Below are 17,946 nucleotides of genomic sequence, written 5' to 3' on the forward strand. Positions count from 1 at the left end.
AATTTAACTGCCGGAGCTGTAGGCTGTAGGCTGTAGGCTATAGGAGGATCTTTGTTGACATCTTTGAACGCATGCGCGAGTGGTTGTGTGGCAACAAATCAAACAGTATTGCGGGCTGTAAAGACGCGACGAGCACTTTCAAGAGAGTTAGCGGGCAAAATCCACAATATATAAGCACTTTAACATCTGAAGACCGGAGGAGGTTTGGAGAGAAGCTCAAAATTTGTATTGGTGACAAAATCGAAGTTATTCAAAGCCCATATGAGATCTCCGCTGACTGTGCGTGCAACTCCCCAAACAGACGAGGCATTTATACTTGACGCAACTGTTTTGTTTTAGACTGAACACCAGACCATACAACTGATTTAGACGCGCAAACTGGGTGATGATGAGATGTACTAATATCCGTCTGCTCGGGCAGATTCGGCTCAAAGTCGTGCATCTGCGGATGCGGAGGCGCGCGCGCTGTAAAGCCGAATCTGCCCGAGCAGGCGGATATTACTAGTTTTTTTATTACCTTCGCGCTCATGCGGACGCGTCGAGTATAAACAAGGTTTTACAGCTCAGCCACTTGTTTTTTCATATTTTTTTGCAAGTGGAAGATCTTGGTTTACATTTGGACTTGGATGTGATCTTATAGGCTTGAAAAGGTTGGTGACCACTGCATAACGCAAACCCAGTCAAACATTTGACTGCAGTATCTTCTATTCTATGCGCCTTATAATCCGGTGCGCCCTATATATGAAAACAGTTATAAAAATGGCCATTCATTGAAGGTGCGCCTCTGCTTATAGTGCGGAAAATACGGTAGTCTGGGTGCTGTGGATCGCGGTTTGGGACACCTGAATCAGAACGCGAAAACATATGACTCGGTTGATTTGACTCAGTTTTATTATTTTTTATTTTATTCAATCTTCTATAAATACATAGTCACTAAGACTTAGGCCTACCATGAACAAAATGAGCCTCACAAACTCGATCAGGAACGTTAGGAATCCAGGCTTCGGAGCGTCCAGGTTCAATCGCCTAATTGCACACAACCATTTCTTTCGTTTTTCACGATCCTTTTCGGAGGGAATTCGAAAAAACTTTTTATCAGGCCCCCAACGAGCCGTACAATCGACCACACAGCAAGAGTGAACCATCCTCTTCTCTAAATCCTCCTCCAAACGTGCAAAACAATCAATTTACATGTATCTAGCGGTGTTTTCTGCCACACGATTCCCATGATGCAACGCGGCAAACATAAACAATGACGCCACAAAAGATCCGCCTATAGGCTACAAACAAAATTTGAGCAGGCGTCAATTCAGTAATTTCCCTCTGCTGGCCAAGGTAGCCTATTATTATTATTATTAGTAGTAGTATTATTATTAGGTATATTTTAATTTACAAAGGCATCGTAAAAATAATCTCAATAATGTTAACTGCCTTTCTGTACTTGGGTCAATGACGTGACGGATCATTTTTTTGTCCAAAGGCCTTAATAATAATTAAAAAAAACAAATATATAACATCCAAAGTATGTAAGGTAGTACAACTTGATCTCTTTTACTGAATCCAAAAGGTTTTAATTATATTTTACTACATATAAAGGTATTTTAAAGATTTTGAAGTGTCAAAAAGTCATTCGGTAAAACCGATATTGTAAATATTTAAATGGAATAATATTGTTTTTAATAACTAAAGGAACTACAATAATACAAATATAAAGCAGATAAGGCTCTTTTTTTACATTTCCCCTTTTCTCCTTTCCCTGTGCAATGTTTTACTTGAATATGTTGGAGTGTTTAGAGTAGTCCAATAAATGATTACATTTATGAGATCAGTGATAATTTGTTTTAATATTTCTTCTGTGGTACACACTATATACTATCTCAACATCAATGTCAAATCAGTTTTTAACTTTCAAATCAGTGGTTAAACCAAATGACATTTTGGTGACATTTCTTCTGTCATGCTGATAGAACGAGGAAGCAATAGCAGGTGCAATAAACTCTTTATTGGAAACACAGATGAAACATATAAGGCAACAAACACTGGCGGGTGATGCAGGGACCTCGATGGCCAAACACGGGTGAGTCTGGGCTGGTGCAGAGTGAAGTGATGGTGATCTCCGGCGTGAACAACGAACTGAACAGCGAACAGGAATCCAGGAACAAACATCACACGATCACAAAACGGGAACAGGAACACAAGGATCAGGACACCAGACAGCACAAGACTTCAAACAACGATCTGACAATGGAGAGGAGAAAACGGTGAGTATTTAAGGAAGTGATGATGAGTTGCAGCTTGCACTGATGATGATTGCTCTGGCCACACCCATAGATCCACGCGACACACACGTACATATACAAATAACAAACGCACAAGACAAAAAGAAAGCAATGCATTCATAAACCGTGACATCTTCCATCTTGTAAAAAAATGACAAAACTGTTAATTGATTGTACAAACCACAAAATCTTAAACTAAGTAAACTAAAAAATGGTTTCAAATATAGTTATATCTCCATTCTATTTTTTTTACACTTTTAAAAACCTTATTCGTCAATGACCCACTTACATTCAGGTTCTTGATGAGCTGACCGATAACCACCTGCTGCGTTACACCGATCACTTGAGGGCAGTGAAGGCGGACATGGAGATCCGTTTCAGGGACCTCGATTAATTGGACGTCCCTGAATGGGTGATGGAGCCATTTCAAGTGGATGTGTCCAGGAGTGAGGCCGAAATTCAGGAAACTCTCATCGACCTCCAAAATGATGAGGAGGCCAAGGCAACCTTTCGGGCTTGTGGCTGGCGTGTCATGTGGGCCACGCATTGTCAGCGTTTCCCTCTTTTGTGGAAGAGGATTCGTCTTCTGCTCCTTGCTTTTCCGACGTCATACCTTGTTGAGCAGGGGTTCAGTCAAGCTTTGCAGATGCAGACGAAGTACCGGAGCCGTCTCAATTTGGTTACCTCAGGCGCACTTCGGCTCAAGCTGACATCCTTGTGTCCTGACGTTACAAAGTTGTCTGCCAGTCACCAAGCTCAGGGCTCACACTAATGACCGTAATTAATTACGGTGGCTGTATGTCGTTGTTGTTTGCACCTGTCGTTTTTTCTTCGGTTCAGTTCAGGTGGCCGAGCTGTTGTCATCTTTGTTCGTCGGCTATTCAAATTTGAAGCCACTTGATTGGTTAATCTTAAAAAAGTGTGTGAGAGCCTGAATTTGTTTGAATTTTAAATAAATACATTTGCAATACCTTTCAAACAATCCATGTGTTTTTGCTTTTTTTCCCCAAACACATGCTTTTGCATGTTGGTTAAATAAAATAAGCAACTTTTGTTTCAGTTTCAGTTTGTTTCAGGGGAGGGGGGCATTAAGAGGATCATGAAGAGGTCAGGGGGGCGTTTGTTCAAAAAAGGTTGAGAACCACTGGCCTAAACTGATAAAATAAACAATCAAACAAATTGAAATATGCTGCCATACCCCCATGGAGACATGACCACCTTTTTAAAACACAAATACTTCTTTCCACCGTTACCTGTGTTTTGTATGTGCAGAATTGAATTTTTCCTCTGCTTGTGTGGAAGGGTTTAAGTATGGTGTCATCAGCCACTTTTTAAGTGGGTAGGCAGAATCCCCCAGCAGAATGCCACTATACTCCCCAGAATCAAAATTTTCAAAGATGTTTGATCTTCTTAGGATGATGCTGTCGTGCTTTGAACCTGGCCATCTAGCAACGCAGTTTAAGAAAAACAAACTTGGGTCACAGATGACTTGGGTGTTTAGTGAATGAAAGCCCTTCCTATTCACAAAAGCATTCTCATCCACTGTGGGTGCTTTTATCCTGATTTGTGTCCCATCAGTGCAGCCGAGTACATCAGGGAAACCCGCAATGGCATAGAATTTTTGACTGTTTGTGTTTTGTACATTTATGCTTGGCATGCACACGTAGTTGTTCAAGTGGCGACACAAGGCAAGTGACACCCTGCGGATCACTTTTACATACTGCAGATCTATGAATTATGCTATCGCCTACCAAGTTTTGCATTGATCCAGTAGCAAAATAACATAATGCGATGCACACTTGTGATCGAGCCTGTTGAGCACTTTAATCATTAAAATATGCGCTTTTATGGACTTCCAAAGACATACAGCCATTCACTCCTTAATAAAGCCAGGACATTTTTAATATAACTCTGATTGTATCTGTCTGAAAGAAGAATGTCATATACACATAGGATGGCTTCAGGGTGAGTAAATCATGGGCTAATTTTCATTTTTGGATGAACTATCCCTTTAATGTCAGTCATTTTTAAAGCCCAAGGAGAAGTTGTTGTCGTATCTCTGAAAAGCTCTGAATGTGCTTTGAAAAATGAAAAATCAAGCTGAATTCTTGTTTTTCATGGTTTTTTGTTTTGTTTGAAAAATCACATTGTTCTACTTTAAATATTAACCATTATCGTCTCTGTGTAAACAACCAAAATACAAATCTTTGAAAACTGTAAATCTTTGAAAACTGTGACGACGTGCTCATGTGTATTACGTGTTTAGTCTGATTATACTATAGTTTGGCACAAGTCTGCTCTGTAGAAGAATGTGTATGTCACTGTGAACTGGCGTATAGAAAAGCACAATTCATTCTTCAGAATTAATGGTATATATCAATATTAACTGACATTGCTAACTATGCATAATACAGCATTTTAGTCATTTTCGCAGATCAGTATGAACGGGGATTGTTTTAATAACGTTGTCATCTGTACAAAAAAAAAGTAGGTTTTTTTGTACATAGTTGTCATGTAAACATACCCGGTAACACTTTACTTGAAGGGGTGTGCATAAGACTGACATGACACCTTCACAATCATGACATGACAGATTTCATAAATATGAAGGAGGTCTTATGCATGTTTATGACAGCTGTCATTAAGTGTCATTCGCTCAATTATGACATTTTTAATGCAAATGTGACATTGTTTGAGATGTCTTTGTTATGACAACTTGACATAAACCAATACATCATAACCTGTCAGTGTCTTTGTCATGACAACTTGACATTACCAAGACAACATTAATTGTCATAAACATGACATAGCAGATTAACTATCAAACTTAAGAAACCACTTAGCTTTATGGGTTAACATTACATTAAACTTTCAGGTGATTGGTTTTGACATTGGCTGTCATGAGGCCATTATAACTGTGTCATGAATGTTTTTCTTGACCTCAACTACAGTGGTACAAATTTAATTTGTCATAAAAATGTTATAATGGCTTCATGACAGCCAATGTCAAAACCAACCACATGACAGTTTAATGAAATGTTAACCCCTAAAGCTAAGTGGTTTCTTAAGTTTGATAATTAATCTGCTATGTCATAATTATGACATATTAATGACAGGTTGTGTTGCCTTAGTAAAGTCAAGTTGCCATAACAAAGACATCTCACACAATGTCATATTTGCATTAAAAATGTCATAATTGAGCTAATGACACTTAATGACATTTGTCATAAACATGCATAAAACCTCCTTCATATTCATGACATGTTGTCATGTCATAATTATGACGGTGTCATGTCAGTCTTATGCACACCCCTTCAAGTAAAGTGTTACCACATACCCATACTCTGTATTTACACTCCTCCACTTAGTTCAGTTATTTGTCCAGTTTTGTTAATGCTTTGTGGTTGTGTTATGCTATTCCAGTTATCTCCTGTGTGCCTACGCATTGGATATACTATTAAAGACTATTTTGTTTACTCCTGTGTCTTCATGTGATTCTATACACAGACCTGCAAACTCACAAGTGGTGAAAGAAGTGACATGTTGACGAAGTAATTTGTTGTAGGGGGGTCTGGGGCATCATCCCCCATGATACATTTTTTATGATTTTAACATGTAAATTAAGCATTCTGGTGCATTCTGACAAAAAAAAAATTTCGCTTCAAGACATTTGCTTCAAGTAAAAAATTAAAAAATAAACATTTATTGACACAATTTGATTCCATATTGATTAAAGGGATACTTCACCTCTGGAAAGATGAATGTGTATTTAAAATTAGTCATTTATGTAGAAGAAATGTGAAGAATTTTTTTAATTTGGAGCTTTCTAGACTGAGAAAAGCCAGAAAATGTATTTTTGGCTTATGTGGATGAACGACAACAACTCCCAGAATGCACTTGCTTCGCTGCCCTAAGAGGCCACGCCTACCGGTTAGAGAGCACAGTTGAAAACAACAAGGTTATGCTACCAGTGAGTCTCCGAGACGAGTCTTCCTGGGATTTCGAGATCGCCCAAAATGTCCGGGATTCGGCTTTTGCGTTCTACAGTCGCCATTCATCATGTTTACTGTGGCGAGCAGGACGAGGCTGACGGCCGCGGGAGAACGGCACGAGGCCGGTGGCGTCATTACTGAGACGGTCTCGTATCTCTCACGGAGGTGCGGGAATTTTCTTAGTAATGTTAAAACGCACATCAACCGATCACTTGTTTAGCGTTCATGTAAACACTACATTCAGATTCACCAATCGGAATTAATTCAGTTAGATTGAAACAAGAGGTGTGCATTTAAACAATGAATGGCGACCGCAGAAGGCAAAAGCTGAATCCCAGACATTTTGAACGATCTCGCCCGCCGGACAAGTCCGGGAAAAGGAGGATGGTAAGCCCTACTACTCAGCTTTCTCCAAGGAACCCCAGTTGGTACATCATTCTAATATTAAAGATTATAAATTATTTATTTGTAAGCTACTTCCATTTAAATAACACATAAGGAAGTTTTTATAATAATGTTATAATACATTTTTAATGACATAATTATGTTTCAACATTTTAAATGGTGTGTATCATAAGTAAATATAATTTATTTTGAAGGAATATTCTCATCAGCTTTTACATACTTAAATCTGCATATTTGTGATTTTTACACCAGGGCGTAATTCACCTTTATAAAGGACAATGTTTTAAACCCCTAAATATATGCGTTATCTTTCATGTCAAATTCTTACATTTGATCAAATTCAGTTTTAGTAAAAACAGCTGTTATCAATCAAATTAATTAATTTACACTGCAAAATTACAACTGTAATAAATAATTTTATGAGATTAATGTTTAAACAAAAAATAAACAAATAAAATCAATCTACCTTTATACAATAAACCAATAGGTGGCGGCAAGTGACTATTAATAAATTAATAATTGAGTCATTCATTAAAACGATTAGTTCAAAATGCTGAATCATTCAATAACAAAACACAGTGCATAAACTTCTTGCGCTTGATGTTTAAACTGACAGGACTTAAAAACACATGAAACTGCATATAGCAGGCGGGGAGCAGCTGACCCGTACGGATCATGAATCACGATCAACTATGATACCTATTCTTGACATCGCACATCGTGAGTGGATGCGCACATCGCGATGATAAAACGATACATCGTGCAGCCCTACTTCAAAGTACTGTCACACTAGATGTTTATGAGTTCCAGTTGTGTGTCTAGTGGTGCTTTCTCACTGTCAAAAGATAGGGGGCATGAGAAAGTTCAAGCTCAGTCTCAATTTTTGGTGCTCTGCCTCCGTTAAAAAATCATGGTGCTCTGCCTCCGTTATTTCTGTGCCCCTGAGTACATTTGGTGTTTGTAAAAAAACACGCTGATGTCTATGGAAGCAGCAATAACAATCTATTCAAATATAATTTGCCGACGTGTTTTATTCATATCAGACACACACATAGTGCAAGTAGCTATAAAGTTTACTCGATTTTTCTCCCAGATCACCGGCCACTTACATGTGTTTCGGGAAAAACTGATGAATTCATGTGTTGTAAACCCGACTGACAGGACCCACGGCACAAAGAAACATGGTGGCGCCCATCTTACATTATAGATCAAGATCAAAATTATTTATAAAAGGTTTTAAACAATAAAACACACTCACTTGCACGTATTTGAGAATCGGAATATCAGATAGTTGTTGACATGGTAAGCAAGTTTGTGAATATTTTGAATACAAAAGGAAAAACAATATAAAAGTGATACATCAAAGCGATACATCGATCATATACAGTACACATTATTAAAAAAAAAATTGTTAGAAATCAATTTGACATCACCTGATTCCTAAGATGATTAATGTCTGTGAAGCTCATTCCACACTGATGACATAAATCAGTTCTCTCATACATGAATCCTCATGTGGTACTAGTGTTTCTTTATATCTAAACATCTTTTCACAGTGACGACACTCACTGACGGCTTCTTCAGTGTGAATGTTCATGTGCCTGTTAAGGATTAATTTTTTCCACTCTGTTGGCAGGTCAAAAGCTTCTCTCCAGTGTGAATTCTTAAGTGGTCTCAAAGGTGTCCTGTTTGATTGAAACCATTTCCACACTGAAAGCACAAGTAGGGTTTCTCTCCAGACACCTCTTGAAGTGGCGTTTAAGGTGTCCGCTTTGATAAAAACTCTTTCCACACTGTTGGCAGGTGAAAGGCTTCTCTCCAGTGTGAATTCTCATGTGGACATTAAGGCTTCCTTTATGAGTGAATCTGTTTCCACACTGATGGCAGGTGAAAACCTTGTGGACTTCATAAGCCTTCTCTCCAGTGTAATTTCTCATGTGCCTCAGAAAGTTTCCTTTTTCATTGAAACTTTTCCCACATTGTTCGCAGGTGTAGGGTTTCTCTCCAGTGTGAGTTCTAATGTGGAGTTTAAGGTGTCCTTTTTGATTGAAACCCTTTCCACACTCAGGACATGTGAAAGGCCTCTCTCCAGTGTGAACTCTCATGTGGGATTTAAGGTTTCCTTTATGAGTGAATCTCTTTCCACACTGTTGGCAGATGAAGGGACTTCTAGTCTTTTCAGCTTGTGAGCAACTGAAAGATTTTTCTCCAGTTATGAAATCATTAGGATTCTCATATTGATCTTTCTCTTCAGTTTCATTGAGTACTTCAGTCTCCTCTTTCAGTGCCATCAGGTCTAAAAAAGACAAATACAAGTTAATTAACCCCACTTTAATGACACAAAGCAACACACATCAAAACATACATACAACCAGGCTTGGGAGGGTTACTTTAAAAATGTATTCCGTTACAGTTACAAATTACTTCATAAAAAAAGTATTTAGTAATGTAATCCAAGTACTATAATATTAAAGTAATGTAACTGATTACTTTTGGATTACTTCAAGGTCACGTATATAAATAAAGTCAAGCAAGAAGAAATATTATAAAAAATAATAATAAAAAAACTTTTATTAATTAAAAATTTGGTCCAGTGTACAATATTTTCAAAATATACACACAGGCCTGAATATATATTTATGTAAAGAGCTATACAGACATCTAGTGGCTAATGTATGGTATTACAGATTATTTTGTTTTATTTTTCCACAAATTTTTAACTAAAAAATAAAAACACAACATTTAAAATTTTTACACAATCTACATATTAGTTTATTTTAAAATAGGCCTACATGTTGGCTAAAGCCGTGATCTTTCTTAATTTGCCTGACTGAACTTGGGGCGTTGGCAGTGGGAGTTCCCCTACGTTAAGTTACCTAGACAGCGAACATCCCGTTACGCGAGAAAAGATTAAGAAAGGACATTTTGGGTTCTAAAAAAGCTACTCTCCTAATTTCTACAAAATAGCAGCAGAATTTCCATGAATAAAAACAAATTTACCCGCGGACAGCATCGTTTCTACTAGCAGCAGTGATTCAATCTGCGTCTGAGGAGCTTGTAGAAAGCTGTTATTTGCGCATGCACCAGCGGGTGGCACACGTTAGTCATTACTGGCAACAGAACCAGGAACTATAATCAAGCCACGCTTAATATAGTGTTATTATGCCAAACTACTGATTTATTTAGTTATAAATGAAACCATTGTAATCCTGAAAGTATTCCCCCTTTTTTCAAAATGTAACTATAATCTGATTACTACGTTTTTTTACGTAACTGTAACGGATTACAGTTACTGGATTTTTGTATTCTGATTACATAACGCCGTTACATGTATTCCGTTACTCCCCAACCCTGCATACAACATACAACTAGATCCTATACCAGGGTCCGAAATTAACTTTTTGGCTCACCTGCCACGGGGACTGGTAGATGAAAAAATCCACCAGCCAAGCATATTTTTTACCGGCCAAAATAATAAACAGCCTTTTTTTGTCACATATACATTCATTCAAGTACTTTTAATTGAGATTATAAGGTAGGCAAATTATGTTGAATACAAATGTAAAAAATTGTCCAGAGCAAAATTTGAAATGTATAATAAAAAAAACAATCTTGCTGGAGTTTAAAAAACAAACAAAAAAAAACTATATATATTGATCAAATTATATGAAATATTACTATCATTGGGGTGAAATAATTTTTTTTTTTTTTGTCAGTTTTGTTTCCTGACTCATGTGGAAGGGAAGGCAGAACGTCCTCGGTTAAGTTACTTACGTAACCTCGGTTCCCTGAGAGATAAGGGAACGAGTATTGCGTTGCAAACGCTATGAGAAAACTAATTTTATCGAGAAAAGAACGGCCAATATGTAACTTAAAGCAGAAGCAGCCTGGCCAGCGGCGGAGTATGCACGATCCGCGAGTGCTGAAGACACTCTGCACGGCTTTTTTGGGGCGACCGCTTCTTCCAGTGGCGGGAGCTTCACATATCCTTTTTCCTCAGCGCCGTCAACAGATAGAGCGTTAACTGTACGTACACACTGCCGCCGACTTGAGCTGCATAGAAGCTCTGTCAAAAAGTACAGGAAAGCTTGACGCTTGTCCGCTCTGAATAGTGAGTGCGCGCGCGCGCGGCTGGGACTCACTCACTCACTCACTCACTCACTCACTCACTCACTCACTTGCGCGCGCTCTCGCTCTCTCTCTCTCTCTCTCTGCTCGGAGGCAGAAGAGCGCGTGCGCGCTGACAATTTTATTATTTTGGTATGAACATTCACCCGCCACTGTGGCGGATAGCCTTTTGAGATATACTCGCCAAACGGAAAATCTACCCGCATTTGGCGCTTGGCGGGTGTTCATTTCGGACCCTGTCCTATACCCACTAAGCTACTATAAGGGGTTTCACATGTAATCTGAGAAGACTTCTCATTGTTGCTAACTCTTCACTTGCTTTAGGGCATGTCTCAAAAATATCAAGCCGGCTGTTAAACCATTTATGAAAACAAACAAATAAAAAACAGTTTGACTAAGATGATCTGATTAATTATAGACTGATCTTCTAGGGCTTCTGGAGGGCAACCTTTCTACATTCTTCAATTTCAACCCTACTCTAAAACACCTACTTGTTATACCTTGGTACATCTTGATTAGCTGGTTAAATTTTGGAGCTAAACTCTGCAGGATGGTAGCTCTCAAGGAGCAGGGTTGAAGACCCCTGTTTAACCTGTTAAGCTGCAAGCCCACTTTTGAAAAATCCCCAGAAATGACATACCCACACTGAAACAGATACAGTTCATGAACCCTTTGCACTAAAAGCACAAGTATGATCTCATTTGAAAGCTGACACCTGGCAGTTTATTGTAAATGTAGAATTAATTATTGTCATAATGATTTTTTTTTTATAAATAGCTTTAAAGTTTTGTAAAGTTATTAGAAATTTATTTTTATGAAACATCTTCATGAAAATAAAATTGAAGTTGACCCTGTAGCAATCTAGAAATGCACTACAGCTAAAGCCACATGTCTAAACATTTTATGTTTAAAATCTGAAGATGATAAGTCTAAAACTCTGTATTTAGTTCATTTTTTTCAAGATAGAAGCACCAAGAGCTAGCTAGCATGTTAGCTTAGCACACCATCAATACATGACAATTTATGAGATTAAAACCATGTTTGTGCTTCAAACTTACTTTAAAACGCAAGTGAAGTGTTTTAAATAATCTTCTGTGATCTAATTTGACATCAGATAAAAAAAATCTGACAGAAAATATACTATTTGATCATATTCTGCACAATGATGGTCTATAGATTAGCATTACATTATACATATAATCTGTTATTATTAAAATACCTGGCATGGCTTGAAAAACACTCGAATATCATTGCAATCATGTTTATTGTCTTCAAAATATCTGTATCTGCATGATACAGCGCTATCTCTTGTTAGCTTTGTGTGTATCTCTGGTATCAGTGACGTCCTGGAATGTCACATGATTATGGCTCTTCTTCATGTCCCATATATGGGTTATTATTGTGCTTATAGCGCCCTCAGGCTTCTGGTATGAATTGAAAACCCAGTAAATGAGAGTGCCAAACGCTCATAAAGATTACATCGACGCATTTGGGTATAAATTCAATAAATATTATTCCTGTCAATAGAAATCTGATGTAAACCTATGAGAATCTATCAATATTTCTCCAAATCTGCACATTTTTGAGCTAAAAGCCCTGAGGGACGTTGTTTTGTGTATCGCTGTCATGACGACAGCACGGGAGTTTTTTTATGAATGAAAGCGGCTGACGCGCATAATTCATATTAAAGGTATCGACTCATTTTTTCATTTCATAACTCCTGACAGAAATTTAGAAATAACTGTCGCTATAAGTTTCTCAGAATACAATAGTGGTCAAATACTGAAACTTGAGTATTATATCTTTTTAATGATGTATAGTTTGTCAAGGCATAACATTAAATCTGATAGTAAATTTGAACTAAATAAAAAAAAAAAACGCTTCAGTGCGCGGGCGCACTGGCAAAGGTTAACAGGTTAAGGGGTCAAAATACAACAACAACAACAACAACAACAACAACAACAACAACAACAAAAAAGAAAGAAAGAAAGAAAGAAAGAAACAAGTGGGAAAATAAACATTCAAACTTCCAGCTCAACCATCAGACAAAAAGCTCATCACACAGTAATTACATGTAATTATTTATTAAAAGAAAATGGGCAATATTATTGTCAGGGAGCAAGCAGAATATGTTTGTTATAACTTTGGAATGACCAATCACAATGGTCTAAACATCACTGGTAGGTGAAATTAACCATCAACCATCAACCAAACCTAAAAGCAAAACACTCAAAGATGCTAGTGAGAGAGCACCGCAGAACACCACAAGAGTAAAACAAAGCAATGATATAAAAATAACCAACATCCAAAGCAGTATTTGTTTAAAATACCAGTAGTGTCTTTTGAATTGAATACAAAATAATCCACAGTTATTAGTGAATGTGACCTAATTTTCCAAAAGTCTTGTTTGTTGAGATGTAACTTTGCAAACCTAAGCCGTACTGCCATGTTCTTTTTAGAGAGAAGCTTTCTCCTGGTAACCCTTCCAAACATTCCATACTTGTTCAGTATTTTTCTAATTGAACTAAAGCATTAAACATGCTAACTGAGGCCTGTGGAGTCTAGCTCTTGGGTGTTTTGTGATTTCTCCTGGCATTGCACGGTCTGACCATGGGGTGACTTTGCTGGGCAGCCACTTTTGGGAAGATAGGGCCCTATTTTAACGATCTGAAACGCAAGTATCTAACGCGAAACATAAGTAACTTTGTGGGCGGTATAATAGCAACCCCCCGCTGTTGCTATTATACCGGCGAGATAAATGACTCTTGTAAAAGCTGCAAAAGCAACAATGGATATAATTCACCTCAGATCTTGAAATTAAACAAATGGAAACATGAACATTAAAACTGTGAACAAACAAGTGTATTATTTTGACAAAGACTGTTTTAGTAACTCAGTAGCCTATGTATTTTTTAAATGGTGTAATATTTGTGAATTTGATTATGTAGCTACTTATCCATTTTCTTGTGAGTGCTGTCAAGATTACTCTCTAGTGATGTGCACTTGCCGCGAGACTCCGCCCACACACTGTTCTGATTGGCTGTGATTTTTGATTGACGTTGTGGCATCTCACAGTCGCATCGCGTCTAGTGTGGACAGACACACTGCCTGTCGCTGGAATCTTATCGCGTCGCGTGTAGTTAGGACACGGTGTAATATACTGCATGGTAGCCTACTAGTTTTTTATGTTTATTTATAATTCATTAAGGCGGACAAGGCTACCCAGAACTGCACAGCAGTAATTAATCTAACGTTTTTTATTCCACCCCCTGGAATGCATATTTTCTTTGGTTGATTACAGCACTAGGGGTTTCACTTTTTACGTTTTATGGGTTGGTAGATGCAACGGGGACCTGATTAAAGCACTTAAACACAGAAAAGTCAGATTTTCGTGATAATAATAATAAATCAATAATATCATTCAGATCTGTAGAGCTGGACATTTTAATAGGGATCAAATGACAGAGATCAGCTTTGAGAATGAAACTGACCTGTTTGTTCCTCAGCTTCTTGTTTCGCAGTCAATGTTTCTTCAATCTTCACGTCTTCACTATCCTCTTTAACAAACACCATCTTTATGTCTTCACTCTCCTCTTTAACAAACACCATCTTTATGTCTTCACTCTCCTCTTTAATAAATGTCATCTTTGTTTGTTCCTCAGTTTCATGTTTCACACCAAATGTTTCTTCAATCTTCACGTCTTCACTCTCCTCTTTAATAAACACCATCTTTATGTCTTCACTCTCCTCTTTAATAAATGTCATCTTTGTTTGTTGCTCAGTTTCTTCTTGTTTCACACTGAATGTTTCTTCAATCCTCATGTCTTCACTCTCCTCTTTAATAAACGCCATCTTTATTACAATGTGTCACATGGATCTGTCGCTTCACCAGGAGTTTTTCTTTGTTTGTCCTGTTTAAAATGAGAATAATTAACAGAAAGAAAAATAAATCCAAACTAAATCTCTGAGTGTGTCTCAATCAGATCTAGCTCAGTAGTTCAGTTTACTGGTCAGTCAGAGTGAGAATTAATGGACTTAAATGATTATATTTAATACTACACTTTTTAATACTATACGAAAATTTTTAGTTAGTTGTATCTCGTTCATTTACACTGTTTTGAGCAGCTGGTGACGTCAGCATGCGGTGATTCGAATCACTGAATCATTTTGCAAAACAATTGATTCAACTCAAGAGTCGGTTGAGTTTCTCTTATCATAACAGAGATGGTCTTATATTATATTCCTCACCCTAATGTAATTCCAAACCGTATATTATCTTATATTAGTCATCTAATAGCTTTGATCATATGCTGCACAGGCCGAATGACAAAGTACTGCGAGAGTGATTAGAGAGCTGACAGCTATAAATTACAATGTTAAATTTAATAATTAAGCTATCCTACATGTAAAGCTATAAAACTGCCTGAAAGGTTTGTATCAATTTAAACAGTAAAATGCTTAAAAACACAAACCTTTCTTCAGCCGAATCTTAACAGATGCAGGAGCGCGGCGCGGCCTTATGACGTCATATACCTACACCAAAATAAAAGTCCTTTTCCCACACTCTGCTGTCTACAATCACTATATATATATATATATATATATATATATATATATATATATATATATATATATATATATATATATATATATATATATATATATATTAGGAATTGGGTGAAATATTTAAATATTCAAGTTCATGCATGTGCCAATATTGAAACATATATAGAAGTTAGTTAACAGTTAACATATATTAACAGTTCATGAAGCCTTTGCACTACAAGCATAAGTATGGTCTCATTTGAAAGCAGACACTTGCAGTGTGTTGTCATCAAGTCAGAAGTAATTATTGTCATAAATAAAATATTGTTAGAAAGACCTTAAATGTTTTGTAAAGTTATTAGAAATGAATTTTATTAAATATTTGTATAAAAATAAAACTTAAATTGGCCTTGCTGCAGTCGATGATTGTACAGCAGATAAAGCCATAGGACTAATCAGGTGTTATTTCATTTACATTTAATCATTCAGCAGACGCTTTTGTCCAAAGCGACTTACAAATGAGGAGAACTCTGTGCGTATCCATTCATGCACTAAATATGGACTGATCAGAAAAAAAAACAGCTACACAACCATAGCTGTAAACAAACACTGCTATGGCTTTCGTTTAGTGGTTTACTATTTTGTTGCAAAAAATACTGACAATTATACTGTGTTTAAAATGAACATCACTTAATATTAGGCTAATACCTCTCATTTTTCCTTTCGACCCTTCTGTCACCTCACATACCCCCAGTTTAAGAACCACTGAACTGAACATCTACAGTAGACACAGTTCAGTTTCTTCCCACAGGCCATTTCCCTCTCGAACAGTTAAATACTTCAATAAATAACTCATGATAAATTCTTGATTGTTTGGGAGAACCTGAAGTGTCAGCTCATTGATTTCTATATTTCTTAAAGCGTGTCTTAGCTGGGACCGCTCTCTTTCATAAGCTTCGCACTCTATAAGCCCATGTTCTACAGTTTCAGCTAACCCACGTTTATCAAAATTTCCATTCTCATGTCAACTCCTGCTAAACACCTCATGATATTTAATGCTTTTTTTGCATTTAGTCAACCATTTCAATACAAAAAAAAAAAATCGAAATAAAAGACAATCTTCTTCTCTTGATTAATGGCGGATTGCAACCAACTTTTAGGTGTATACCGCCACCTACTGTACAGGAGTGTGTAACATCATGCTATTTAAGTATTCTTATATTCTGCTTATCAACCCTGTATCTTTAAGAAATTTAAAAAGAGCCGTTGTGGAGCTTATTATCCCTTCTCCCTCTCCTTCTGTTCCCAGTATCCCCATCAGATTCCACTCCCGCCCTGCTTCCTGAACCCGGTCTTGAAACATCTGTCTTTTCACCTCATATAATATACAGTGTAATATGACATGTTCAGCATTTTCTTTAACCCCACAGTTTTCACAATATTCACTGTTCCTTTTAGAAACAAGGTGCCATTCAATCCTGTGTGATCCACTCTCAGTCTTGTCATTATAATTTCCTCGCGCCTAGTCCTTTCTTTATAATTTTTAAAACTGACAGATTTTTGTATTTTATATTATCCATAAAAGACAATCACCTTTTCTGTAACAAAATATACTTATGGTTATTTACAAATGTTATTGTTAAAGGGACAGTTCACCCCAAAATGTCAGCATTTCCTCACCCTAATGTCATTCCAAACCTGGGACTTTTTTTCTGTGGAACATAAAATATCTTTTTAAAAATGTTTTTCATTACAATAAACTTCAAGAATTATATTCTAAATAGTGTTTTCTTCAACAGAGACCAAATTTAGACCTTTATACTAAATTATTCAGGAATAATAACCATTCAAGTCAGTTTTCAAAAACTATTTCACAGTCATTTTTATTGTGTGGTTTGCCGCTTGTTAATCTTAAATACTTTCAGGAAAATTCATTGATGCAAAACAATACAATATGAAGAAATAATTCCTTATTGGCATTTATTGAGCTGGCAGATTTTAATAGTGCAGTTTTCTGTGGAGCAGGGAGTGTGAATTGTGTCTGTTCACTCATTAGTGAGCGATTTCAATCACTACATAGGCAGAGACTCACACAAATGACCCTTGAAATACTTTTGATTTCATTAAAAAATGTGTGAATTATTTCATGTTTAATTGGACGGAAACTTTTAGCAATAATTGTTGTTATTGAATGAATTACATTTATACTTGAAAGATTGTATTGCTTCTTTTACTCATACTGATTATTGCTAGATTCTTTTTACACATTGTAAACCTGTTTTTAGATTTAAATGAACTTTATATGTCCACAGTTTTAATATTGGTAAAGACACACTGACTCATGAGTCAGTGTGTCTTTACCAATATTAAAAATACATGTAGAAATACATGTATTTCGATTCATATGTATGAACTCTGCTTTATAAACTCATACACTGTTTTGAACATGTTTGTTTTGTATCACATTTGTGATTGTTTACATTTTTAAAAAGGATTATCTAGTAAAACACAACAACAGTTATAAACAGATATAAACATTTCAACGCTCCTCTGTGATTGTAGACAGCAGCGTGTGAACAGGACTTTTATTTTGGAGT

At 36.7% G+C, this 17,946-nt stretch overlaps 1 protein-coding gene across 1 annotated transcript; it reads right to left on the reverse strand.

Moving 5' to 3' along the window:
- Window positions 1-7,690: 7,690 nt before the first annotated feature.
- On the reverse strand, window positions 7,691-15,366 carry LOC308689681 (uncharacterized protein). Its single transcript, XM_081363519.1, has 3 exons — window positions 15,277-15,366; window positions 14,296-14,715; window positions 7,691-8,972 (listed from the first exon to the last, which is right to left on the reverse strand). Exons 2-3 carry the CDS (start codon window positions 14,654-14,656, stop codon window positions 8,341-8,343), a joined length of 993 nt encoding a protein of 330 aa, XP_081219645.1. The 5' UTR covers window positions 14,657-14,715; window positions 15,277-15,366; the 3' UTR covers window positions 7,691-8,340.
- Window positions 15,367-17,946: the final 2,580 nt, after the last annotated feature.

The sequence above is a fragment of the Scardinius erythrophthalmus genome, assembly GCF_964197995.2.
Source record: "Scardinius erythrophthalmus genome assembly, chromosome: 4".
Lineage (NCBI taxonomy): Eukaryota > Metazoa > Chordata > Actinopteri > Cypriniformes > Leuciscidae > Scardinius > Scardinius erythrophthalmus.